This window comes from Scophthalmus maximus, chromosome 2, assembly GCF_022379125.1.
Source record: "Scophthalmus maximus strain ysfricsl-2021 chromosome 2, ASM2237912v1, whole genome shotgun sequence".
NCBI lineage: Eukaryota > Metazoa > Chordata > Actinopteri > Pleuronectiformes > Scophthalmidae > Scophthalmus > Scophthalmus maximus.
In genome coordinates, this window is record NC_061516.1 from 29,547,195 (window position 1) to 29,573,559 (window position 26,365).

The following is a 26,365-nucleotide window of genomic DNA, read 5'->3' on the forward strand; positions in this document are numbered from 1 at the left end:
GTGCTTAAAGGTTGTATATCTTTTAGTTTTCTTCTTGTAGTTTGTGAGTTCAGGGACAGTCTGTGTCGAGTTTGGTCAGAGGACCTCATGAACGGAGCCAAATCGCCAAAATAAGAGTTGTTTTGTAGTTGCAGAAAAAGGTTAAAACCTACACGTGAGGATAAGAAACGAGTATCCTGGCTGTATGAAGGTTCTCCAGAATCACTGTCTCGAGTTTCATCCATATACTGAAATGTATGAAAATTGCTAAAACCACACATTCTCTTGTTATCTTCCCTTGCAGATTATTTAGGTTTATAGATCAACCATTAAGACGGGCTACTGTTATAATGGGAAACTGTAAATTAAAGCACTAGCAGAATAAGGCAATGATTGAGGAACACATTGAAATGTGACCACGTCAAACTTTTGTGCGTACAGTTGGTTGCTTTTTGTCCCTATCCTGTATTCATGGCCTTTTTTTCTTGCGACACATTTTGGATCCTGTGCCAGACTCGTTGAACATAAAAATGCTTACTTGGCCATAACATTGATCGTCTGTCTCGACGGCCTTATTTGAAACCCAGCCAGCAGCACACCTGTTCTCTGTCTGAGCGTGTCCATCTCTGTCATCCATTTCAGCGGCCTGAGGCAGAGATGGGAAGGAGCAGTGTCACACTCGACAGTCTTACCTCTCTCTGTCTGATTGTCTCGTCAAAATCGATCAACATCAACAAATCGAATCGTCTCACTAAAGCTACCAGAAAGCATGACTTGTCTTGTCCCTGCTTGGCAGTGACCACGGCAACTTGCTCCCAGGGTCCATTACCGTCCGCAGTGATTACCCACATGGGGGGGCGGGGGGGTTCTCCCACCTCAACACAGCAGAGGTTTTTACAGGCCTTTGTGATTGGCAGATGTTACGCCCTCCCTGCAGGGAGGTCGCCCGCTTAATGACCATATATGGAGTGTTAGGGAGGTGTGAGTCTACCTCAACACGCAACGCACTCTCGCACAGGGCTCGTAAGATGAATGTGCCGAGGGAGGTGACTAAGAGCTGAAGTCAGAGAGCTATACACATGCCGTGTTTGATCCATGATGATTCACTCAGACACACACACACACACGTTACTCAAATAGTCGCTTGTTCAAATCATGTCTGTAACTTTTAAACCGTCTTTATCTATCCTGTCATGCTGTCATTCATACATAACAGGTCACACTTCATTAATATGTGTGTGTCTGTGTGTGTCCGTCCAGATGTTGGTGTGTCTTCACAGTTAAACAGTATACATGTGTGCGCATGTACAAGAAGATGTGTGTGTGTGTGTGTGTGTGTGTGTGTGTGTTTTTTACACACATGCACACACACTGACACAGGTGAGTAACTCCCGCTCCCTGTCCCACCCAGACCCAGTGTATAACATCCAAACAGTGAGATAACACACACTGGCCCAGCTCGTTCATTTGATCTGTATACGCCCATTCTTTCCATGAGGATAGAACTAACTGAGTATCAGTGAAGAGTAGTGTTTTAGACACATCGGTGGATATGATTAGAAGGCGGTTGACCTTTGGTTCAGTGGCAGCCATTTTGAACTTGGGTTCCATACGTTCTTAGATACACTGATGTTATTAATTTAGTTTTTAACTCCGAATAAATATTAGAAACACCATAGTTCAGGAAGTATTGACTTCCAAAGGACTTGGAACATGCCACTAAGAGGTGTATGAATGAGTGTAACTAATAGGAAAACTCATCCTAAGTCAAGGAAAAAATCATTCAAAGTTATATAGTGTTGTTATGTAAAGTCAGTTGCATCTATTAAATACAGTTGACCACTTTCATGTCCTTTCCTTTCAGCTACAAAGTGAAAACGACCACCTGTTATATTGTACAAGACACTGAACAGTGTTACTGTCCCATTGTCTATGTGTGCGTTGAAGGTGGTTGAACGCTCAAACTCTGACCTTCACGTCGCGCTGAGAGCGTTGAAGTCACGTCAGCGGTGCGCTGCAGGTTTATCTCGGAGGACTTTCCTGGTTAATGACTGATGGCTGCCGGTATCAGAGCGGGGCTGTATGTTTCCGGGTGGAATGATGGATGCGTGAGTTGAGTCATTCCAAATTTCCTTTTTGAGTCCACCTGTTTGTGTGTACACGGGTGTGTAGGCAGGAGTATATTTGTCACTTTGTGTCTTGCTTGCGTTACAGATTTCATAACTTTAAGCCGGTGTGCGTATGAGGATCAGATAAAGAAGAACAAGAACAAGAAGAACAAGAGGTGTGTGGTTAAGCAGAAAGAGTCAGAAGAAGAAAAAAGAGAGAGTTGTCACTGCGTGTGTGTGTGTGTGTGTGTGTGTGTGTGTGTGTGTGTGTGTGTGTGTGTGTTTTGATGACAGAAGTGGCAGGTTCGGGCAAGGTGGACTTGAGTCGTTGTGCGTTAGGGGAGTATCCCAAGCTCCCTGGCCTCAGTCATTCGCTCAGACTCTCTCTCTCACACACACACACACACACACACACACACACACACACACAGTCCCCCACACAGGAGGTATTGCTCACCAGTGCCGACACACACTAACTCACACTGTGGGGAAGGGGACAACAGCAAGACATCAGGTAAGACTTGCACCTCTTTATCTAAGTTATCTTCATTTTGCTACATCATTGCTACACTATGACATCATTCATGTAATGTGTCTAAATGAACGGAATGGCAGAAAAGAATCCAGTGTTTACATCACAGCTCCCTCGCTTCCTCTCGCAATAAATGGCCGGATGTTTGATTCATCTCTTCTCCTTCTTCCCTGTATTGTTTCTCAAATTTTCCGCAGTGGCAATTTGCTTACTGCTCTTTTAATCATGTGGTCTTCCTCGCCTACATTCTCGACATCGTGTGGCTCTGCTGGTCTCCGCCTCATCCTTCTTCATTCACTCTTCTTTTACTCTTTCACCTCAGGTGTAGCTATATTCATCTTCATCTACAATTCGTAACATGAACCAATGGCAGACAGTGTAAAGTTTGATTGACACGCTCTCACTTGAATATCTTTATCAATTCCCAGAATGAAGTTATCTCAGTCATTCTTCAGCTTTGTCTTTTTAAAAAAAATGAGTTGTTTGTGTTAGTGTTAAAGCAAAATGAAATGTAACATTTCCTACACTATTTCATTATATGGGAGCTGTCTGGATCGTTTGTCTCAACAATGTTTGATGTCGTACTCATAAATCAGTTAAGAGGAACCTACAGTAACAAATATACGTCTTGTCAGTGGATTATACGGAAAAAGTAGGGGCAGCATAATTAAAATGTAAGGTCTGTGGGTGAAACGGTGTAGAGGGCTATTACTGTACAAGCATTACAGCATGTTTCACTTTTGGCGACAATGAAATCGATGATGTCACAGCGGTCATAGAAACTGGTGCCTCCTTCACCAGTGCACTTGACTCTCAACTGCTGTTGACGTTCGTCAATTCTATCCCGTCCGTCTCACTGACATCATTTAGGTCGAGTTCTGCCAACGAGACGCGGCCATTATGAAGTTGTTGATTCTGGCTGCTGTTCAGTGTCCAACTGGTGAAATCGGTGTCAAAGTCTGACTCTTTGTGCGCATGTGTGTGTGTGTGTGTGTGTGTGTGTGTGTGTGTGTTTATCTTCAGCTGCAAGGACACTGCGTCCTCATCTTTGACATCCAGTTATCATCACAACCCTGACAATATTGACTCTGACCTCCAGTCTTGCATACACACACACACACACACACACACACACACACCTGCTGAAATGCTAATCACTATAACCAAAAGATGATAGTCAGTTGTTCTCATCTTTGGTCCCATCACCTTTCCTCAACTTTGATTGGTATGACATTTTCCTCGTGGCTGCTATGAAACAATTAAGATTGTGAGTGTAAAAGAAAGAGACACAAAGAATGCAGAGGGGAGCAGGGTTATGTAATGGTATTTAACTAATCTCTGCTCTTTTTTCAGAGGTAACCAAAACAAGGGAGGTGGGGGGGGGAGTGGTGAGAGGTAAGAGTGCAACAGAGGACACAAGAGCTACAAGAGAAACAAGGCGGGAAGAGAAAAGATGACTATTGGCAAGAACTCCAGGAAAGGCTCAACCAGGAGCTCCATCCGTGCCCCAAAGTTTCTGGATAAATCCAGCGGCTTCTACGGTCGCCTTGATGAGCCTGAGACCGCCGCAGACGGGGAGGAGGTGAGAGGAAATGAAGTAGAGGAGAGAGGGAACGGGAACGAAGACGGCAGCAGAGAAAGGAGCACCGTGAGTTGCCCAGCCCCAAATGTGGTGCAGGAATCTGGGGCAGATGAGAAGGAAGAAACGGAGGCATTTGACTTCAATGAAGGGGTGATGGAGGACGATGGCGAGACTCTCCTGCGCAGGAAGCCCAGCCGCCGCAGCAGCAGGTGGAGAAGAAGCTCAAGGAGGAAGCAGAAAGAGGGGAAAATAGAGGAGGATGCTGCCCAAGACGAGAGACCCAGCCTGGGCAAGCAGAGTCCGGCCGAACCCCATGGCCAGGAGGGCACCGGGGTGATGACTGAAGTAGAGATGGAGAAACTGAAGAAGATGGGGGAAGACAATGAGAAGGCGGGAAGAGGGAAGGAGCCTGTGCTTGTGCACTTCCCGGTCCGGGAGGATGAGGACGACCAGGTCCTCATCAGAGACAAGAAGAGGGGGAGGGAAGAGGAGGGAGAGGAGGAGAGGAGGATGAAGAGAGAGCAGGAGGAGGGGATGAAGGTGGTGAAGAGGACCACGATGAAGAATTACCGCAAGGTGAGGGAAAACAGACAAAAGTGACATTGTTTCTATCAATTTGTTTTCAGCATATTGCAGAACAACCTTATTAACTTATGCTTTCGGAATCTCACATTTACATAAATTCCATGTTAAGCCACGAGCCCTCATCTGGTTAAACTTGAATCACCTGAAAGTTACATAATCAAGGCCACAGAGGTTGTGGACCAGCGGGCAAAGTGCTCCTTCAGCCATCTTCCACACAACGCACACTGGGCTATTGGTCGCCATGGAAACCATCGTATCACCTTAATAATAGACTGCGGCCAGGGTCAAGGTACAGCAGCCACCGGTGCACGTCACCAACATATTAAGCGACCTCCCCTCGAGGGATTTTTCCTTCACGTCGTGCTAAATTGGCATGAAAATCCAGTCAGCGGTGAAACATGTGCCATAAGTACCTCCGCCTGATACAAGCGTTCCTTGAGATCTTCCCCTCCCACCTTCACACATGCACAGAGGGGACATTCCTGTGCCTCCCGTGTCACGTCCTTTGATCAGCGGAACGAAATGCAGCATCGGCGACCCACCTACTAAACCCACACCGTGAAAACATTCCAACGCTCTTAACCAATCAGCTCCGCCCCCGGGCCTCGCGGTCTGACCTCCTGCTAGATTAAAACGACAGTCACTGAGTTTGTCTGCAGAACAGTAGTTTCTGTGTTTATGGGCGAGTGTCGATGTTGTAGAATGTTGTATTTTTTCTTTTTTCTTTTCGCGCATATACTACACCAATAGTTTTGCATATTTAGATCTATAAACAGTTTTTACTGTGGAACTGCCACTGGCCCACTGGTCACTTGATTACTGAATTAAGTAACAGAACCTAAACTAAAATAAGAATCCCACAACTTTTCCCTCATAATAAGTAGTAAAACTAGTTATTTCCAGGAAACTCAAAAAGAAAATTGTGTGGTTGTATTGTTAAGAAAACACAGAACTGTAATGCACAGTGTTACAGAGAAAAAGAGAGGGATGACATCTTTACAGAAAAGACCATCGTGATGGCCAGGTCGACCACTTTAGTGCAACTAACAACATGGATCATTAATCAATCAATCAAATCAAATTTTTGTGCATTGGTTTATGACTAAATAGTTATGTAAAAACACATAACCCCGATAGTAAATAAAGCTGCAAGCATTTAGCTCAAAGCACCACAGCCACATAGAGATGCTAACGTGATTATATACTCGTCATGTTTCTCTTAAACACAGACAAAACAATAGTGATGCCGTGTGACTGAATAAATGGGTTATTTGCTCACACTTCTGATTCATATGCGACAAAGATTTCCCGGTGAACCTTGTTGCTGTATTTCGGACCTCATTAACCTTCTTCCCTCTTCTTCCCATCAGGCCTTGGACCGGGCATTTCGCCGTGGCTGGGAGGCTTTCATCACCAACCTCTACAGTGTCACGCTCACACCCGAGACATCGCCCTCGCCGCCTTCCCCTTCGTTAAATAAGATGTACCAGCATAGCTCTGTGTTGGCTGAGTTTCGGTAGTACTGGAGACCATGAATGGACGACAGAACCAAGCCCCTTTCTAATAATATACTTTGTTCAAATCATAATTATGCTGAATTTGTGATGGACATCCCCGGCTCTATGACTGTGCCATCACATGGGACTTTCAGAGCCACATTGTGTGGTTGAGTCATGCATTAGGCCTCAGAAACATTAATTATTCATGGTAGTTGCTGAGTCTTAATTGCACAACATAAAGTTTACTGCCTTTTTATATGATGGTGCTAATTAGTTTGCACACAGATTGCAGATGATCAGTTTTACCTTAGGAGCTGGGGGAGCCAAGATGTTGATTTTACATTGACGTCAATGGGACTGGTTGGAATTTTTAGGTCCAGTCTTTACGTGACTGAGTTCAGCTTATTCTGGTTTCCCTCTTCCATGTTGCTAATTTTAGTTAGTGGTATAAGAATGTCTTAACACTTTGCATCCAGTCCACTTGCAAGAGCTCGGAGAACAAATGATCTCCGCTTCCTTTGGTTTGAACACTATGAAACGGGTGACGTGTTGATGTGTCAGCGAAAAGGAACGGAAACATTTCCAGAGTAGCGATGACTGATCAGTGGACCTTTGTTCTAATGTCAATCCCCTATGGTAATCAGTGTCATTTATTGCTGCCTGGCACCTAATCAGTAATCAGCTATAGTTAATGAGAGGAGGACTAACAGACGCAAATGCACCCGACTAGTCCGCATCTAGAAACTGTCATGGTGACTCACATTAAAACACAAATTTGTAAGATTTGTGTGGAAACTGCCATTTTACCAGGTTTAACCCATCTTAACAAAGGTTGTTCCTCTCTCTCTCTCTCTCTCTGTGTGTGTGTGTATGTGTGTGTGTGTGTGTGTGAGAGAGATAAGTGTTTGACTTCCTCATGGGATAAAGTTCATCCCTATTTGTGTTCTGGTGAAGGTTATTTAACTTGATTGAACAAGACAGGTGAGTGTTTGCATGGGTGTGTTTGAGAAAGAGAAAGATAGAGAAACTGTTTTTATAACCCAGTTATGAGCTTGTACTAAACACAGCGACATCATGTCCTGCCTTTTGTTTGTTTGATCGAAGCTGTGCTTCAAGGTTTATTTTTGTAATTTGAAAATCCCACCTACCTTACATCTCAAATAGTATTTAAGAATGTTAATGACTGACCATTGTTAAAATGTAAAACAATCCTGTTTATAATAAACCTGCTGTAATATCCTGCTATATGTATTTGGTTTTTTTTATATGACCTCAATGTACTTAGAAGGCCATAGAGTCCAGCCCAATAGACTGAGTCACAGAAGATAACTTCTCATTATCATAGAAGTTTATGTTAATAAAATGTATAAAAAAATGTTTTTATTCCAATCACAGTCTCCGAAGTTCTGAACCATAACAAGAATTCCTCAGAGTTATACATTACATTAAATAAAGAGTGAATTTATTCTACTGGTTGTAATTTCATTTTCATAGTAACACTCTGATCTTGCTTCTCGCCAAATTCTGTGGTGGCATCAACCATTTTCTATGGAGTGGTCTGCTGGAACAGCAGCATCTCAACAGTTGACAGGAGGAGACTAGACAGACTGATCAGGAAGGCCAGCTCTGTCCTAGGATGCCCCTTGGACACAGTGCAGGTGGTGGGAGAGAGGAGGATGGTAGCAAAGCTGTCATCAGTGATGGACAATGACTCCCACCCCATGCAGGACACTGTCTCTGCACTGAACAGCTCCTTCAGCGACCGGCTCCTTCACCCTAAGTGTGTGAAGGAGCGGTATCGCAGGTCCTTCCTTCCTGCTGCTGTGAGACCAGTCCAGACCAACCAGCACTGCTCCCAATAGAAAACACACACACACACACACACACAGGACTCAACAACCGTGCAATATTCATATTTATTCCCCATGTGCAACTATTGCTACGGCTCTGTACATATTATTTATATTTTTACATTTTGTTATATTTTGTACATACATACTGTTTTAAAAAAAGAAATTCCTGTAAATTTCTTTCTATTCTGCTATTTCTCCTATATTCTGTCCACTGTGCTGCTGTGACAAACAAATTTCCCCATTGTGGGACGAATAAAGGAACATCTCATCTCATCTTAAATTCCACATCCACAAAATGCAAAACAAACAATAAAAGTCCCATTCCTTTTTGTTCATGAAAAAAATCGAGCAACAACTTGAAAGTGGCCAGAATTGCCCAGACAGCTACTGTCAAGATTAATATGCCTCTGAGAATTAGTTTTTCTTAACGCTGATGCTATACATTACAGGCATATTTGCCTTTATTTTGAAAACTGGTACAACTACGCCAGGGGAAACGCCATGGCTGCCATCTTGTGGGTGTGAAAGTATACTACTTTTTCTTGACGGAAGTGACGTAGGAAAGACGTTTCTTTACGCTTTCTTAAAATGTGTCTTCAAGCAACCACGTTTTTCGCTTTGAAAAACGCCGAGTTGATAAAATGATTGTAAAATAGTATAATCATTTTTTTCTTTCTTGAGTTAAATTTTCTTCAAAGTTACATGTCGCTCGTAGAAAATGTCAGCGTGGTTTCCGTCCTGGCTAACCGGATGGGAGGAGTCTCCCAGAAGGGACATAAAAAGCAGGGGGACCGTTTGCCTCGTTCACTTCCTTCATTCATCTGGTCGAGGTAAGAACTAGTCCACGGTTACGCTTGAGAACACTCGTGCAATTGGAAGGTTTTACTTTTGTCAAGCGCGTACTGTTGTTTTAATATTGTTTTGCAAGTACTATGTATGGAAGTCAAGACTTTATGTTCGTCTTATTTAAAAGACGGTGTCCTAGCTTGACTTTGGCACAGAGCCTGGTTGCAGCACCGACCAGCGCTCGCCTCAATCCGTACCCATCCGTCGGTTAAACGTGTTAAAGTCGTCTGATAAACGTTATTCACACGCATGAAACCGTATGCAATTAATGCTGCATTGACTATTGGTTGTAAAATACCAGGTGAACTCACGCAAGGCTCTTATGAAATGGCCGCTTGTCCGGCGTGACTGCTAGAAGTGTCTCTCAATGATGATACTCACAGACCTGTACTGAATGACTGTGATTGTACATTTATATATCTGACGTGAGACGCTTCTTAAATGTGTGAATATATATTTTACCGACTCGTGCCAACCTGAGCACGTTGCGTGGAGCGGTCACGTGTTGGCCGCGCAGAGGCATGCTAGCGGCTAGCTGCTAGCTACATCCGACTAAAGCAACGTCTTCTCTTCTCTTTGTCTTTTCTAGATGGAGAACGATCCGCGAGCCACTACCTGCTGCAAAGGTAATGTTTCCACGATTGTCACGTTTTGAAGAATTGGCCATGTCTTGGTGTTGTATGTGACTAACCATGTCTGTGTGGTCTGACGACGCGGAGGCCCATCATTGAAACCTCATGCTTCAGTGATGTACTATTTGAACTCTCTCACTGAATCTTTTTGAGGAAACTTAATATCAAATTCTGAGGAGCATGAAGCTGCTTTCTTTTGATTGGATGTGAAAATGCACTAACTATACAGAGCTAATTTCCTGTTTTTTTGGTTCCATCTCCAGGTGTGAGAAGATTGGGGCAAGCCTCACCGCAGAACACTCATTGGGTAAATGGCGTTAGTTTTTTACCCCCAACTTTATTACAGATGAGCCTGTAATTGGCTGTGGTTGTGCATGAGCTCTGTGTGCTGCTGTGATGATAAACTGAACTCTCTCTTACTGAATCTGCCTTTGAAGATACCCCTTTACCAGATTCTGAGTAGCACACGGGCTTCTAATGTGGACACTGGCTAAAATCACATGCTTTAAAAAGCTGTAAGGTTAAAGCCATTTTGTCCCTCGGGTGTATTAATACAAATGATGGCACTGAGTTGGACTGAAGTTTATTGTAGAAGATTCCTTAAGGCCCTGCTGTATTTTCAAAAAGCATATTTTTGACCGGGGCATGTTAAAGCACTGATTCTCAAACTCCTTGCTAACCCGAGATTTCCTTTTGTAGGTTGGTCTGCGGTGTATTACCACTGAGCAAAGCGACCAGAACATTCACTGAGGTGAGTAGTAGACTAGTTTTATTAAGAGCTTACACTTGTTTAAAAAAACATGATGATTTTTATTAATGACAAGCATATGCCTGATTCAAGTGATGTCATCCTATAATCTGACTGCCCTCCGTCGATGTAGAACTGTCTTGATTTTTAAGCATGCAGTTTTCTTACTGGTATTTCTCTACTCGATAGGAGTTTGAAGAAGGAAGCTACCCCAGCATCTCAATATGTAAGTATTTACACCGGTATAAGTAATTGAGTTGATCAGAAATGCCTTTCCTGCAGTGTATCTCATAAGATTATGAACACAATTTGCTACTTTCAGCCCACCAGTGTACAGGCTACTCTTTAAAACATGGTAATGTGAATGTAGCCTTAGTTTCAGTACCAACGCTGGCCAGTAAAAATATTCCCGTGTGTTAAGTCAATGGCAGGGTGTTTCTGACTGTTTGAAAGGATGAAATGGGGTAATACCCATCAAATACCTGGACGACTAATGTCACATGGCAGTTTGTCACCAAAGCACTGATCAAACATTTGAATCTTAAACGTGCCACAAAAGGTTTCTGTTGACCTCTGCTGAACAAACGATTTGTCTTTCAGGGCCTTTTTGACTGGCTACTCGAAGTCACCTATTGAAGTCTCAAGGTATATTAATATTTTAAAGCTTATGGATTTACCCCTTTGACAATGCAGTTGCTGTGATGATGAACTTAGCTCACTTTGATCCAATGTGAAACGACATGAACTTCTGAGCAACTGCATCCATTTACAACTTACAGCTGTAAACTTTGACTTCTTCATAAATTAATCGTTTTGTGACATGTGGTTGCTTTTTGATTAGGAGATGTTGAACAACTTAGTAATTGAATGTAATCTTTGATCAACAGATGATTCATTGACTGCTTCAGCAAAGAGATTGCGGTGCTTCTAGCTGAAGGTAAGATGTTAAGACTGCAACCATGGAAACATTACAGAGCCTTTATTCCCAGACCTGCTGAAAGTGATGATATACATTTGGAATCTCGTTCGTCTGAACTCCTGTTGAGAAATTCAATTACTGACTTCTGTGAAGGTCAACTTTTTTGTAGCATAAAACCTTTCACAATTTTCTGCCCGATCCTTACACTACATATTCTCTTACAGATACTCTACTGGCTTTGGAATATGCCGTCTTCTCTCAAACGGTGTCCAGCCAGGTGAGTCCATCCTCTGGGCATTAACTGAAATGTGTTTAATGGAAAGTAGTTTCTCACACCAGTCTTAAAACAAGTCGGGTGGGCAATAGAACTTGAACCATGTAGAAAAATACATTTGTACTTGTGAGCATATCTGCAAAGACTTGGCATATATTTAAATGCATGCATAAGCACATTAAGGAGGGGTCTCTAAAGGCCAGGACGATTATAGGACACTTCAAACTTGTGATCATAACATTTAATGTTCAAATTGTAAACCTCTTGTGTAATAAACCCAAATCGCATGCATAAGATCAAGACGTATGCAGTCCTAGGTGTCAAACTAGTTGACCGTGTCACACCCCGTTTCCTACATGATGACACTCGCACATGTCTTACGCCTTGTCAATGCCAGACCTGAAAAGGTGGACCCACTGGTGTTGCCCTGGCAATAAGGGGATGACCCGTTGGGGTTACCAACTGTCTGACTGGAAACTAGTTTAATGTGGGGTGACAGAAGGATGTTTTCTGGTTGTTTAAATCAGATGTTAACAACTACATGTAACATTAGACTTTATTTATGAGTGACAGTAATTCTGTATACAGCAGTCATTTGAATGAATCTTTTTTCTCTACATTTTAGGTTGACTGAGGAGTCTTTGGGCTTGACTGAGCTCGCTCCAGAGTTCAGGTAGGCATCTTATCTTAGTGCTGTCACAGATCATGAAGTGGAGGTGATGAGTTTCTTATTACCGCCCCAGTCTGAGAATTCATGACTGATTGGTATCCCCTCTGATCGCAACTGAAACAATATTCTTGTCATTCACATTGTCGAAGCCAGATCAACTGATCCTTTTCACTTGTTGCAGGTTGTGAGATCCCATCTGACTTCTGGTCCCCAGGTTAGGCAGTGTCGTGGCCAGTCTACTTGTATTGGTGAGTATGTACCACAAACCTTTTGAATCTTAAAGTCTAAAAGCTGAAGTGATGATTTCCTTATTACCGCCCCAGTCTGAGAATTCATGACTGATTGGTATCCCCTCTGATTGTAACTGAACAACATCCTTGTCATTTGCATTGTTGAAGCCAGATCAACTGATCCTTTTCACTTGTTGCAGGTTGTGAGATCCTGTCTGACTTCTGCTCCCAGGTTAGGCAGTGTCGTGGCCAGTCTGCTTGTATTGGTGAGTATGTAGCACAAACCTTTTGAATCTAAGAGCTGAAGTGATGATTTCCTTATTACCGCCCCAGTCTGAGAATTCATGACTGATTGGTATCCCCTCTGATCACAAGACTTTAAAGCTAGTGTGGTTCTTTTGTTTGGGTTTATTTGACGAAGTGTTTTGTTATGTTTCAGAATTCTTCAGGAGAATGACTGCTTGCAAGTGCATGGTAAGAATTAAGTTTTTAAAAAGGTTATTCAGAAGTGATGAGTTTCTTATTACCGCCCCAGTCTGATAATTCATGACTGATTGGTATCCCCTCTGATCAAAACATAAAGCTTACATTTCAGTTAATTATGTAAAGGTTTTTGTGTCCCTGTTTAATTCAAGTTGTCTTATGTTGCAGAGTCAGGACAGAACAATGGCGTCGTCATGAAGATCCGTCAGTTGTGTTCAACCAAGATTGCTGCTGTTAACAAAATTCCTCTAGAGATGGTTGCGAATGCTTTGATAACATTGTACATCTTAATTTAACATAACTTATTCTGTACTTGAAATAAAAATAAATTCAGCTACAAGAGCTTTTTGAATTTTTCTTGCTAGCCAAGGGCTGTATAAACAAATAGGTTTGAACTTGTGTAATTTTAATCTCATCGAGTTAAGTCCTTAGTTTTAATTTGCACTCTGGCGTGTAAGGACACTAGAAGAATTGAAATTGTGAGCTATGGTAATGCTATTTCATTGTCTACTACTGCCACCTAAATAGAAATTTTATCATTGCTCGGTTTGAGAATCTTGTCACAACTGAGATGCGAGAAGTCTAAATTTGCTCTGATATATTACAGTTTTTCAGACTATAAACTCATCAAATTATTCTTACTTGGTGACATTGGTACTCAGCTTGCTATCACTCTTCAGTGAGTACTTTGGTATTTTCAGGCAGTGAAGCTGTATTCTCATTAAGAGTAAAGATGAAACTACAAAAGTAGTCATACATCCAGGTTTACGCAACCAGAAAGTACATCGACTACAGACAAACTTGAGTCCTTGATTAAAATTTGAGTCAGAAGAAATGTTACATTGCACAAAGATGCGCACAAGCTCCAGAATGTCTGATCTGAGATTCACGTGTCAAACATATGGGTCAACATTCTGCAAAAAGAAGTTGAGTGGTCATGCATGTAGTTCACTTGGGGGAGACGAGTGGCCGCCCTATAACGTCATCAATGGAGCTTCAATAAGAGTCCATATTTTCTTTGCCAAATTTTGAGGTGATGGTGTAATGGTTAGTGATTATCTTTTTGCAAAGGAGACTGGAGTTCAACTTTTGAAACCCATGCAATGTTAATTATTAATAGTGCAATCCCACAAGTACATTTGGCTGCAGCTGAAAATGAATAGTGCAGATAATTTAAAGCATGTTTTAATTAGATTTCACACATTAAACAAAGGAAATATCAGTTTTTTCCAACTTGTACAGAAAACTCCCCTAGTTTAAAAAAAAAAAAAAATAGGGGCAATGCAAACAATTTGCTCTGGTTGGAGGATGCCTCTGAAATTAAAATGCTGGAAATAAAGCGGGAGAATATTGTTCAGATACGCGATGATTCTGAGAGAAACAGTAAATTTCTACTAAGAAGTTGTCAGGGAATGAAAGCATTTATACGGTTAACATCTCTCGACGTGAGGCTACTGAATTAATTCTACTTCCATATCGATCAGGTCGACAAGGAAAGGAGACCTTATTTTTTGACAGCTAGACCGGGTTCAGAAAAGGGGAGGGGATAAGGAGAAACTGCATAAAAAACAAAGAAAACCTGCCAAGTTTGGTTCAGTCAGTTACCATGGTAACCGACCTAAAGTTTAACTTCACTTGGTTTCTAGAACAGAAAACCCAGAGTTTCCCTCTTTTCAGGATTAAAAAAAAACTCAGTTTAAGCAAAACCTGCTTTCTGGAATACACCCCTGTAGGCCTGCTGACCAAATTACCTCATGAAACAAAATTATTTACATTTCAGTTCTTTATAGTCCAGTAGGTATTCAGGAGTCAAACAAAAGGCTTCTGTTTGTGCGCATGATAAAAACACCAACACTCAGTCTGCAGTGAAGATCCTCGCGGCAATATCGTCTAATAGCCAGTCCACGCCGGTTAACAGATTCTCTCCCGTCACCGCACTGCAACCAATGATACACCAGTGATGACTTTTAATCTCATCCAGAGCCAATGCCTGCAGGAACAAATACAGAGAACATAGATAGTGATGAGCTACCTGTACACAATTCAAGTGTAATATGACAATGAAAAAGCCCCACTAAGACAGTAATTCATTACATTAGTGGAATTGGTGTGATGAGTGTAAATCTCACCTCTCGTATCGCCTCTTTTGACAGGGATCCTGGTAAATCCTGTTTGTTGGCAAAAACCAAAAGTGTTGCACCAGCTAACCTCTGCAGGGAGGACAAGACAAGGTTTTTTTTTCTGTCATATTTATGGAGATGTCACTTTGTAATTTAGCCGTTTTTAGACTGGAACTCAGGAAAATGTCGGGAGAATTGAGTCTGATTAGTTATCTGTAGTTTGCTAATCACAATATGAAGAGCAGCAGGGGATTGTACCAGACGGACACGTTCACAACAGCGGGAATGTTTCTGGAACATTCAGACGAGGGGTGGCACTTTGTTAGAGCGCTCCCGCTGCTTTTCTCACACTGACTTTTTCCAGGAAGATTACTAGGGGGCTGGCACGACAAATGCCAAAAAATGTCTGAATGAACATTTTCAGTCTCCCATACAGCCCCTCAGGAAAATGTCCCAACTTCAGTGCCAGTCTGAAAGCAGCTTATGTAGACAACATGCCACTGACCAACCAGCTAACCATAGACTGGTCTGCATTGTTAGCCAGTGACTGCCAGTTTTAGTGTTTAAGACCTAATACGCCGATCTGGAAGATACTGCAAGCCAGATAAATATAACACCCATACCTCTGTAAATGTTTAGAAGGTAATGCTTTTAAAAAGTAACCACTACATTACATTAGCTTCCTTCTGCAGTGTTCACCAAATTATATAGAGCTTTTTCTCAATCATACCAGTTAAACTTAGGAAAACCAACGACAAGACCTACGGTAATTTACTGACATTCCTGTCACATTTTGCCAGTAGCAGCCAAACATAACAGAAATTCCTTGTTGATCCATCAACAGGACCTCTACTCGTTGCAGAACGGGACACAGGGCCGAGGGGTCGGAGGTCAGTAAATGATATACCTTTTAAAGTCACAGAGCTCAGTTTAACTATCATCCAGTGTCTTGTGTGTCTTTCAGTCTGGGGGTCCTATGTAGGAGTAACTGGACCCAGATAAGGGGCTTAAATTGATGGACACCGTACCTAATTAACAAATAAATAATTCATAATAATAATATAATAACTCATGTACAAAAGTTGACACTTTGTGCAGTCGATGCAGGCAAGAAAACATGTTCAAGACCTTTGTGAATGAGACTTGTTCATACTCTGAACTGCCTCTTTTGAGGGGAACTGAGTTCGGTGCTTTGTACAGTTCTGCAGATACCTTACTCCGACGCCAGCGAGTGTAATTTAGCATACCTCCTCCAGCAGCAGTGCACTGAGCTCCTGTCGGCAGTCCTGCAGTCGGAGTCTGTCTGCACTGTCCACCACCCACACCAGCCCGTCGGTGCTCTCAAAGTAGTTCTTCCAGTAGGAACGCAGTGACTTCTGACCTCCTACGTCCCAAATATTCAGTTTAAACCTAGAAATCGCACAGACAGAGGAGAACATGGGGACCAGTGAGATTGGATAAAATACAACCTGATAATGGGCCCTGGCTGGGAAAAAAAAGTAAAGGACTGTGGAGAAACGGACTCCTAATTTTAAATATTTTTTAAAAAGTAGAACAATAGATAGATAAACTTTACTGATCCCAAACTGGGATATTGTTCCTCTATCCTCGAAGTCAAGTGATCAATTTTGACTCATAATGTGCAAAACGTTCAGGCACTTAAGATGTTGCGATCCATATCCATTAGAGCTGCAACAGTTAATCGATTACTAAATTAATCGCCAAGTATTTTGATAATCAATTAATCGGTTAAAGTATTTTTTCTGGAAAAAAAGTCAAAATTCTCTGATTTCAGCTTCTTAAATGTGAAAATGTCCGGTTTCTCTGCAAAAAACAAAACATCTGGGGGTTTGGGAAACACAATCGACACTTTTCACCATTTTATTGACCAATCAACTAATCGATTCATCGAGAAAATAATCAACAGATTAATCGATCATGAAAATAGCCATTAAGCGTCTGATTGGTCTCGTTTTCATTGTCCCATTAGGACAATGCGCCCAAACATTCAGAGTTGGTTTGTCTGCAGGATTACTCTTTTGACATTTTCACCAATTCCCAGGGAATAATGCACGCATCTTGAAGAAGAAGAAAGAACCGGTTCTGCTCTGAATCCTCTCCTGTCCACTGTACAGTGAAGTGCAGTGCAGTGTGTGCAGTGTGGGAGGCTGTGGAGGCGTTACCCTTTGTGCTCCAGTGTTTTGATGTTGAAGCCCAGGGTTGGGGAGATGGTGCTGACGTCCTCGCCGTTGAACTTCTTCAGGATGGTGGTCTTCCCCGCGTTGTCCAGACCTCTGCACGAGCCGCGTCAAGGAATAAACTCACCCGGCGATCGCACAGTTCAACGGCGCGATCTTCACCGTGTCCCCGCGATCAGTTCACTCAGCTAGCAAGGTAGCATGACACAGCGCAGAACGTACAACAGACAAACGGCACAAGCCTATAAGCGTGTTGTTATCTAAATACGCCACTGGTGTTTCTTAGGTTACTGACGCAGGTGACGTTGTGCTGGCGCCAGTGCATGGATGCTACTTTATGACGCGGCTAAGCTAATAAACCGTTACAGACAGGATACAACATCAGAAGCCTCATCTCCCGCTCCTTCTGCTTCATCTTCTTCAAAATCGTCAGGAAACCCATCGCGGAGCTGTCCCGTTCCGCTGCGGTCGTGATAACTAATACTTTTACAGATATGCCGGGTTTAATATGAAAGATACTGGTGAGCCAGAAGTAGCATAGAAATGTAGGAAGCGACTGTAATTCTAATCCCGCCTCACATAGCCTCCGATTGGTCAGTATGGTGACGCGTGGACGCTGATTGGTTGTGGTAAATGTTCCAGGCTGGCTGATTGGTCAGGTGACCCTTTTGAGGTGTGGCCGTGCTGCTGACGCCCGGCTAGTTGGGTTTGTGTGTGTTCGACGCCCCCTACTGTCTGTTATGGGAATTCGACATTCAATTTGAGCAAGATGTTCTGTCTGTCAAAGCTTGTTTCCCAAAAGTAAAGGACTATAGACGAATGTATCTGCAAAAAATGAAAACGGAATACATGCAGGATACAATTATACAGTTAAGACAAATTTAATTATATGTTGGAGAGACCACAACTACGCTTGTCTGTGTCTGTGGCACTGGGTGATGGAGGGTGCTGTTCGCAATTTTTAGTGTTACACCAGCGAGTTTTGCGGTGTATTCGTGTGCATTATTTTAAGTCGATTTTAATAGTTTGACATCCTGTCAGGGCCTCATTAAGAGGCAGCCTAGGGGGTGCCGGTGCCACCTGCCTATACCCCTTTTTGGTTGAAGTGGTTCTGTTATGTCCTTTAATGTTTGCTGCGTGTACTTGAATATTGCGTTTCTTTAATGGAGGTGTTAGTTTGTTCTGGTTCACTTGCAGTGCTCTGTGTGTTGTAGTGTCGCAGGGTTTTTAATGAATTAGCATTCCTCATAAATAAAAGCTATTTTCATATCACATCTGTGTGTGTGTGTGAGTGAGTGTGTTTGTGTGTGTGTGTGTGTGTGTGTGAGAGAGAAAGACAGATGCTGTGTCCCATTTAGGCAAAAAAAAAAAAGGGAGACTTATTTTCACTGTGTGCACAGCTGGGTCATCTTCACTCTATATCACAGCCAGCTTGTAGGGTCAGGGCTTGGTGTAACTTCTTCCATCCACCTTTCATACCTCTTGTGGAGAGCGGCTCCCTCCAAGGACTGAAGTTCTTGTTATTAATAACACCCCAGCTAGAAGGGAAATATCAAAAAAAGTGTATCAAACATCAAATCATTTAGCTGCTATCTTGACCAGGACTCTCTCGCAAAAGAGATTTTGAGTCTCAATGGGAATATTCCTAAAAATTCCTTTACATACAGTATGTGATTTGCCATGAGGAAAAAAAAAAGACACTTGACATGTGATTCTTTTTTGATAGTCTAGAAAATGTAGTATATTTTATGTTGGCCCAGCATCATTTAGGCAACATGAGTTAACCAATGGAAACTATTATCAAATTATTTTACGAGGGATGTCTTCCAACTCGAGGCTATATATTTCCATCTCGTCAGCACATTTATTTCCAAAAACACAGGTATCTTTGTTTGATTTTTGGTGCTGTTCTGAGGAAAGGTGGAGTCATCCTCTCCGACAGAAGAACACATGAACTGCACAATTTCCGATCAGAAGTGCTGCAGGCTGCAGGCTGCTGTCTGGGCACTTGGCCAGTGATTTCCTGGCCAAGTGCGTTTCTAATATGGCCATTGGCTCGGAGCTGTTCCTGTCCCAAACCACCGCCCGTGAAGGCAGCCGTGGTAACCCCACCCTCCTCTGACTCCCAGTGGGCCAGTTTAAAATAAAGAGAAAGTGAAAGCAGACGCGGCGTCACGTTGCATCACCGATTGCTCAACGCCAAAAGTCCGCCTGCGCTTTAAAAGCCGCGGGACGCACGGGCCTCACACTGTCATCAAGTCACCCAGCAACAAGTTGGACATTGACTTTTGCGCCACGCCAGTGACCCGTGTCGCATCCTCCGCCCTCCTCCTCCTCATCCCGACCGCGGAGAGGGATTTGTGCGCGCGCGCGTGTGCGTGCGCCACCTTCAGAAATGAGTTGTCCGTGTGGTTCAGTTTGCCAACATGCGGCGCGCAGGATCCGGGCCGAGTGAGGATCCATCCCGCCGGCGGCAGAGCTGCGATGAGCCCTTCACTCATGGACACCGGGGACGAAGCCAACAGCCCCGGATCCCAGTCAGCGGAGGAGGGCAACAGCAACACCGCGGGATCTGTGAGTCCTCTCCGTCTTCTTGAACCTGCGAGTTCTTGCAAAGCGACTTCGAGTCCCTGAAAAGCGCTATATCAATATAATGTATGATGTAGTATTATTATTGTTATCATAATTAATAGTCAACTATCAATCAATCCACCAATAAGTATACAATCAGGTCCCGCCATGTCATCGACATTGTGACTGATCATTGACTGGACAGTGATGTCAAACTAGTGGACCAATCAATGAATTGCCCATTTGTTCTTCTTTGTTATTCATTTTTACTCAGATGATTCCTTTATTGGACATTTGACAATGTAGAAGCAGACAGGTGAAGAGAGAGGGGGGCGATCTGTTGCAACAGAGGGCTGTCAAGCACTTTGTGATTGTGTATCCATACCCAACCCACTATTGAGCACCACAAACACACTTAAAATCCCTGCAGTTGATCTGGTAGTTGTGCCTTACCCTTTAGTAATCAGACAATTTATTGTTGACAAAATACAGTAAAATCTCTCTTCACTGCAGACGACCTGTTATTTTGGGGTATTGGTTTGATATGAGAAAATGAGCTGCTCTTTCGGTGCAATTTTGAATCCATTTCACGAAGGAATAAAAGTCCAGCAATAGTGGATGAGCTCTTCAGGTGCAGCCGGTTTGAAAGACTGTAATTTTAAGGGAATTAATCGGGAGACCACATGACATCGCACGTGATTAGTCTGTCTCGTGATCGTATGAACCATGAAACTTTGGGAAACATTAGGCAATATCAAAAAAAGTTATTGATATCTGCCTTATGAGATAGATGCGCTCCTCAAAAAGCTATCGTGGATACCACAAGAGAAGTATGCACTTTAAAGCACTGCAATGGTTGTGGTACATAACTGTGTGTGCACATGAATCTTCACAGGAGAGAGAAGGAGAGGGACAACAGGTGGGGGGCATGAGGACGACAAGACGGGCGAAGAACAGAGACGCAGCCAGGAAGACCCGCCACAAGCAAACAGAGAGAGCAGACGAGCTCCACGAGGTTCGAGACATTTCTCCTCCTCTCCTCCCCCTCTTCCTCACGCCACTACCTGGTAACACAGGCTAGTGACACACTAGTGACACAGCCTGTGTGTGTGTCTTGTGTCTTGTGTAATTTGGCAGCATGCTCACTGCCGTTTCTTGTAAACAGTCAGCTTTAACAGAAGGGCTTTCACTCTGCCCCCCCCCTTCCCCTCTCTGCCCTCTCATATACACACACACACACACTCACACACACACACGGCTGTAGTTCACCATAGGAGACTGTACATTGACCAACCAACAGCAGTACTTGCCACAGCCTGACCTTTAACCCAACCTTAACCTTATCTTGTCCCCAAACTTTAATTAGGCTTAATGTACTAATACAGTGTTGAAGGGTAGTTATAGTTAGGGTTCAAAAAGATCACATTAATAACGACATCTAAAAGAATCATTTGCCATTTTGGGAAAAATACAACTGTACTGTCTTGCTGGTTGTAGCTTCATACTCAATGAACAAGTTTGCTGATTGTTGATCACTGATATCAAAATGTATCTGGATACTGGTTTCTGCACTGTCAAACATTCTTTAAGACAGTAGCGTGTTAAATCTTTCACTTTCTGTTTTGTTCCTCTCCACCCAGTTCTGCTCTCTTTGTCCTTCGGGTTAATTTGGAAGAGTCATGGCTGCCACACGTATTCCTTACACAAATAGAAAGTCTGTGTCTGCAGTGCATGATCAGCATTCATATGCATATATGCATATGTATATGCTATTTTGACTCCGACTCCTTGACCTCTGTGACCTTAAAAAGAAGGAAGTAGAAATGTAATTTAAAGTGTTGCTGGGATGAGTCCTAAACCCTGGACTAATGTTAGCATTTTTACACTTCCAGTTCCCCTCGCGGGGTTTCTAGTTAGATGCCTGACAGTAAGTCTTTGCTTAATTGCAAACTTAAGACATTCATTGAGACGTAGTTGCTCCCTTCAGTGATTCACAAGAAATCACCTTTTTCTGCTCCCTACACCGCTTCCCCTCTCCTTCCATGCCGAGCGTACAGTGCTGTCACTTGAGAGCAATGTTTCCGTTCTCCTTTCATCCACTTTATGGTTTATGTTGTACTTTCTATGACAGCGCCCGCAAAGTCTCTTTCAGTAGTGTGTCATTAGTATTTCCTGGCTGTGGTGTTTTATTACAGCACAAGTCAGGCCCACTGTAATATCAGGTGGGTGGGATGTTTTTTTTATTTGTCTTTTGATGTCTGCCATGAATCCTTTTTTATGGCTGATGAGTGCCACTCCGAGGGATGTTAAAAATACACCCGACTCAACTTTCTCATTTGTGGCCCTCTTTTTGTCTCTCATGTTCTTCTCTCTTTTTTTCTTTTTTCTTCTCCTCCCTCTTACCCTTTGCCCTTCTCCTCCTCAGGAGCTTCAGCAACTTGAGTGGTCAAACTCTGCCCTTCAGAAGGAGATCGCCGCATTGAAGAAAGACCTCCACCGCTATACAAAAGCTCTGGCACATCATGAACCTCATTGCCGCCTCAGAGGCTCTGCGTCCAGGTCCAGATCAACAAACCTGCTCTCCTTTTCCACTTCAGTTGATTTTGACACCAGTTGCAGCCCTCCTAGTGTCGCTCCCCAGGCCTCAAGCTCCATCCTGGCTTCTCCCCCTTCAGTCTCTCCCTCTGTAACCTCCGGCCTGGATCTCTCACCTTCAGCTTCTGCTCCGACAGCTCCAACACTATCTTCGTCTTCCGGCTCGCCTGCGGAACTCGTCATCGCCTCCTCCTCCAGCCCTCTTCCGTATTCCGTCCCCGCTCCTCACCCTTTGTTTGGAAAAGAGCCTCCCATTACCACAAGGCCGACTAATGTTACGCCTGTCTGCATGAGCCTCCTTTCAACCTCTATTACCTCCAGCACTTTCACCACAGCTGATCAGCCTCAATCTGGGCAAGACCTCATCGACGAAACCTCTTTTGTTCCAGCAAATGCACATTTCTCTACTCGTAATCCTCGCACATTGGCTTTATTTTTAACAAAGCAAACTTTTCTAACGTCTTCATCCATGGTGCCCCCTTACTCCCATTTGGCAGCTGGAAATAGAGGATTATTACCCCACGGTTGTCCCGTGAACGTGCCTGAGCTTCATCCAGGTCAGGACAGTGGAAAGTCAAACAATTCAAACCCGCTGTGTACTCATTTACCAGCAACTCCTCAAGATCCCGCTCTTCAGTCCCTAACGGTTTCACCTCAGGCAAACCTGGAGCAATCTCCCACTTTTGCCTTAAAGCCAGGTGGCAGACAAGAAGTGACATCCAATTGTGGCTCCCTGCTGTCCCTCCTCACCGTCCCGAGTCCTCTCAACGTCTCTCAGACTGCCAGCAGCTCCGGTGGATTCATATGTCATCCTCTGCCCTCAGTGCCCTTGTGGGACGACCCCCCCATGGACCCTTCCCTCTCTGAGCTCCTGGAGGGCAACGATTGGATCCTCAGTGGAACTAGCAATCAATAGCACTACATGTCACATGGCAAAGGAGCAACAGCCTCCTTTTAAATGGTACTTTAATTTATGTTTTCAGCATTATAATTTTACTCTGATGGTGGAGGTATACGTGTCCTTCCAAAATAACTCCCTGTTAGCGTGCAGGGGGTCAAATAAATGGTTTTATTGACAGATTTTCACATCTGCTAATCTTTTTCTTTTCCTTATTGCTCTTTCATACAGTTGAGAGACTTTTAAGAGACAGACGATTGGCCAAAGTTTAAACTGCAGAGGCCAAGATATCCTTACATTTAGTTCCTTGAACGAGTTAAGCTCCAACAAAACTTGATCTGACATTACTCATAATCATAGCCTGTGTATAAAAATGGACGTAGTGACCAGGTTCGGAAGATGAGGCCAATGGAAGTGCCTAAAACCTGTGTTCTCTGGAATGACCAATAGATGGCGAGTCCACTGGTTGCAAAAAGAAGTCAGTTACTATAGAAGTCTATGAGAAATGTATAATGGAGCTAAACATTTTTGAGAACTGCTAGTTCCAGGTATATAGTCCAACCTATAGAATGTTTTATTAGACCCTCCATTTTTGGGGAAAGAAACCATGTTTGTAACTCATGCTTTCTGATACTAAATCACATCTAAACTCAAATCGAGATTGAACCCAAAGACAACTCTAAGACTAAGAAGACAATACACAACTGTTTCCACAAGTTGTGTATTGTTTAAAATGGATCTAATCACACAGTTTGAGAGACTGGAGTCACATTTGTTTAACTGTTTTCCTTTATTGGCTAAAATCTTGCCTGACAACAGACCAAACCTTTGTTCAATATCTACCATTGTTTAGTAGCCATTGTATTGCAATGTGATCCAGCTCAAATCCAGCTCTGGCAAAGATTTCAATTCTTTGCTCAATTCTAAGGCTGGCCGTCATCCATGACTGGAAAAAAATTACTCAACATTAAAAACTTAGATTTTTAATTTTAAAAGAGGGTGGAGTAAACACTTGCTCACAACTCCGTGGAAATGTCATCAGAATAATTTTCCGTATTTGCTTCCAGCAGTTTTAACATATGACAAAGTTAACCACACAGCCTGCATATTAGCTACATGTGACATTCATCATTATTTAACTTTATTTATACACAATAAAACACACTCTCTTCATACTGTCTAATATAATTAGCTGCTTATAATAATTTATTCATTGTATGCAATATTTTAATCCACAATATGTATCTGTCTTATCTTGATTTAAAGGACAGAGCAGAACAGGAATCAGCTCATTTTTTTGGGGCCCACTAGGCTGCCCCCTAGTGGTAAAAATCAATTTTTGAAATGCAACCATGTTTTCAATTTTGGTGACAAGACCCTTATTTGCAGTAAGCACGTGACCAAATCCAGTTGAAGGTATATAAAAGATCACACATTTTTCACTGGCTTGTAGTCTGCTTTTACAAACTAAGCTGAAACACTCTGACCGCAGACTTGAAATGATCTGTGAGGTAGAGACAGGAAATGGTAGCAGGATGATGATGATGATGATGATGATGATGATGATGATGATGATGATGATGATGGTGGTGAGGGTTATTGGGACACGGATCTGACCGGTGGCCCACCAGCTTCCTCACCCCTGTGAGTCTGAACCCCTGATGAAAATGGTTGTAGCGTTGAAATGTGAGGAATAAATAATTCCCCCCTCTTCCTGTAACTGACAATAATAGGAGCAAGAGGCTGCTAACTTCTTTAGGAATACAGCCATAAGGAAATGGACTGTAATCTTTTTTTTTATTCTTTTATGATGGGCTTATGCATTGTGATTGCATTAAAATGACAATTTTGGTTTTTCAGATGATGATTTATTTGGCTTTATATACAATATAAATTATAATGGAAATATATGAGAATTTTACTCATATAGCAGTTTAGGATTTAATTTAAGACTTTGGGTCTATGTATGAGTTATGACCATTTTGTATTTATCATGCATTAGTTTCATGTATTTATGCTGTAATGATTGCAATTAAAATGGAATTACAAATAATTAGTTAAAACCTTTTTAATTTACAATTTTATTCTACTTATGATATACTAGGCAATTCTATACAGTCTGTAACTCATTATCACTGTTTGTATTGAAAGATGAAATAATATATTACTATTAATTTTTTTAATTTAATATCAATAAAACACATCAGTTTCACTCAAAGGTTTTGCATATTGCTACAGACTTTGCAGACTTAAACGATTTCTCTATGAAGCTGTTACCCTTTTTCTTCCAGCATTTTAACATTGTTGCGTAGATGTCATGTGACCACAACTGACATTATTTAATTGGAAGTTACAGCTCACTTTAACAGATGAGATTGTTGCTAGCAGAACAGTCTTAGAGATTTTTGCTGACAATAGACACAATCTAAGCCACGTATGCCGTTCTCACAGAAATATCTCAACGGCTAATGAATGGATTACCATAATATGTATTTTAATTTCTGTGAACTCATGACTTTCCATTTGGCACCACTGTGAGGCTGCCATTTGTGCTTTTGAGTAAAACGTCCCATGCATCAACTATACTTGCCGAATTGCCATGGAAAGCCATTACACAAATTTCCCCTGCAGGAAGAATTGTTATAACGGAGTATGGCTGCAGATTAGATTTCAGTCTGTCCTCACAGACCAGTCAGAATAACCTCTAGTGACAGCAAATGTGGAGCAGACCGGCAGCAGCGCCTCGTGGTGTCTGCACTGTCAACCACTCGCTCACTGCTTTAAACACTGAGCTGCTTTCCTCCACACAGCCACCTCACCTGCGACACAACACAGAGGAGGAGAGGGAGGAGGAGGAGGACCACGGGAGGAGGCCACGGGCGCAGGCGCACGCCATTACGCACGCCCTTGTGCTGCATATAACAGTATAAGTCTGGAGTGTGTTGGTAGTGAGAGGAGGGTTCAAGGCTGGCAGCGCAAACCAACCAGCAAAACACGTCCACTGCCAGCCAAGTTGTGAGACTGAGAGGAAGATGAAAAGCGC

At 42.7% G+C, this 26,365-nt stretch overlaps 3 protein-coding genes, 1 long non-coding RNA gene and 7 other non-coding genes across 11 annotated transcripts; 10 read left to right on the forward strand and 1 right to left on the reverse strand.

Moving 5' to 3' along the window:
• Nucleotides 1-2,374: 2,374 nt before the first annotated feature.
• sb:cb1058 (uncharacterized protein LOC394209 homolog) lies at nucleotides 2,375-7,527 on the forward strand. The gene is made up of 3 exons (XM_035624347.2): nucleotides 2,375-2,601; nucleotides 3,973-4,777; nucleotides 6,157-7,527. The coding sequence occupies exons 2-3, from the start codon at nucleotides 4,073-4,075 to the stop codon at nucleotides 6,304-6,306; spliced, it is 855 nt and encodes a 284-aa protein (XP_035480240.1). The 5' UTR covers nucleotides 2,375-2,601; nucleotides 3,973-4,072; the 3' UTR covers nucleotides 6,307-7,527.
• A 1,342-nt stretch (nucleotides 7,528-8,869) lies between these two features.
• Nucleotides 8,870-13,280, forward strand: LOC118300173. The gene is made up of 13 exons (XR_004790048.2): nucleotides 8,870-8,968; nucleotides 9,574-9,610; nucleotides 9,880-9,923; nucleotides 10,316-10,367; nucleotides 10,554-10,590; nucleotides 10,965-11,009; nucleotides 11,252-11,301; nucleotides 11,508-11,560; nucleotides 12,183-12,230; nucleotides 12,409-12,475; nucleotides 12,658-12,723; nucleotides 12,897-12,931; nucleotides 13,109-13,280. It is a non-coding gene; the product is annotated as an uncharacterized LOC118300173 (long non-coding RNA).
• LOC118301667 lies at nucleotides 11,058-11,121 on the forward strand. Its single transcript, XR_004790357.1, has one exon. It is a non-coding gene; the product is annotated as a small nucleolar RNA SNORD29 (small nucleolar RNA).
• Nucleotides 11,361-11,430, forward strand: LOC118301668. Its single transcript, XR_004790358.1, has one exon. It is a non-coding gene; the product is annotated as a small nucleolar RNA SNORD30 (small nucleolar RNA).
• Nucleotides 11,909-12,032, forward strand: LOC118301654. The gene has a single exon (XR_004790344.1). It is a non-coding gene; the product is annotated as a small nucleolar RNA SNORD22 (small nucleolar RNA).
• On the forward strand, nucleotides 12,266-12,341 carry LOC118301652. The gene has a single exon (XR_004790342.1). It is a non-coding gene; the product is annotated as a small nucleolar RNA SNORD31 (small nucleolar RNA).
• Nucleotides 12,517-12,590, forward strand: LOC118301653. The gene has a single exon (XR_004790343.1). It is a non-coding gene; the product is annotated as a small nucleolar RNA SNORD31 (small nucleolar RNA).
• LOC118301651 lies at nucleotides 12,757-12,831 on the forward strand. The gene has a single exon (XR_004790341.1). It is a non-coding gene; the product is annotated as a small nucleolar RNA SNORD31 (small nucleolar RNA).
• Nucleotides 12,959-13,028, forward strand: LOC118301650. Its single transcript, XR_004790340.1, has one exon. It is a non-coding gene; the product is annotated as a small nucleolar RNA SNORD31 (small nucleolar RNA).
• An 829-nt stretch (nucleotides 13,281-14,109) lies between the features above and the next one.
• Nucleotides 14,110-18,056, reverse strand: arl2 (ADP-ribosylation factor-like 2). Its single transcript, XM_035624351.2, has 5 exons — nucleotides 17,636-18,056; nucleotides 17,244-17,354; nucleotides 16,308-16,470; nucleotides 15,070-15,150; nucleotides 14,110-14,930 (listed from the first exon to the last, which is right to left on the reverse strand). Exons 1-5 carry the CDS (start codon nucleotides 17,698-17,700, stop codon nucleotides 14,796-14,798), a joined length of 555 nt encoding a protein of 184 aa, XP_035480244.1. The 5' UTR covers nucleotides 17,701-18,056; the 3' UTR covers nucleotides 14,110-14,795.
• A 1,122-nt stretch (nucleotides 18,057-19,178) lies between these two features.
• On the forward strand, nucleotides 19,179-25,181 carry batf2 (basic leucine zipper ATF-like transcription factor 2). Its single transcript, XM_035624339.2, has 3 exons — nucleotides 19,179-19,832; nucleotides 20,725-20,844; nucleotides 22,255-25,181. Exons 1-3 carry the CDS (start codon nucleotides 19,743-19,745, stop codon nucleotides 23,338-23,340), a joined length of 1,296 nt encoding a protein of 431 aa, XP_035480232.2. The 5' UTR covers nucleotides 19,179-19,742; the 3' UTR covers nucleotides 23,341-25,181.
• Nucleotides 25,182-26,365: the final 1,184 nt, after the last annotated feature.

Coding starts and splice junctions, on each gene's coding strand:
- sb:cb1058 (XM_035624347.2), top strand. CDS start 4,073: ATGACTATTGGCAAGAACTCCAGGAAAGGCTCAACCAGGAGCTCCATC. Junction 4,778..6,156: donor CGATGAAGAATTACCGCAAG/GTGAGGGAAAAC, acceptor TCTTCCCATCAG/GCCTTGGACCGGGCATTTCG.
- arl2 (XM_035624351.2), bottom strand. CDS start 17,700: ATGGGTTTCCTGACGATTTTGAAGAAGATGAAGCAGAAGGAGCGGGAG. Junction 17,355..17,635: donor GAGATGAGGCTTCTGATGTT/GTATCCTGTCTG, acceptor CGGCTCGTGCAG/AGGTCTGGACAACGCGGGGA. Junction 16,471..17,243: donor AAAACACTGGAGCACAAAGG/GTAACGCCTCCA, acceptor TGCGATTTCTAG/GTTTAAACTGAATATTTGGG.
- batf2 (XM_035624339.2), top strand. CDS start 19,743: ATGAGCCCTTCACTCATGGACACCGGGGACGAAGCCAACAGCCCCGGA. Junction 19,833..20,724: donor ACAGCAACACCGCGGGATCT/GTGAGTCCTCTC, acceptor GAATCTTCACAG/GAGAGAGAAGGAGAGGGACA. Junction 20,845..22,254: donor GAGCAGACGAGCTCCACGAG/GTTCGAGACATT, acceptor TCTCCTCCTCAG/GAGCTTCAGCAACTTGAGTG.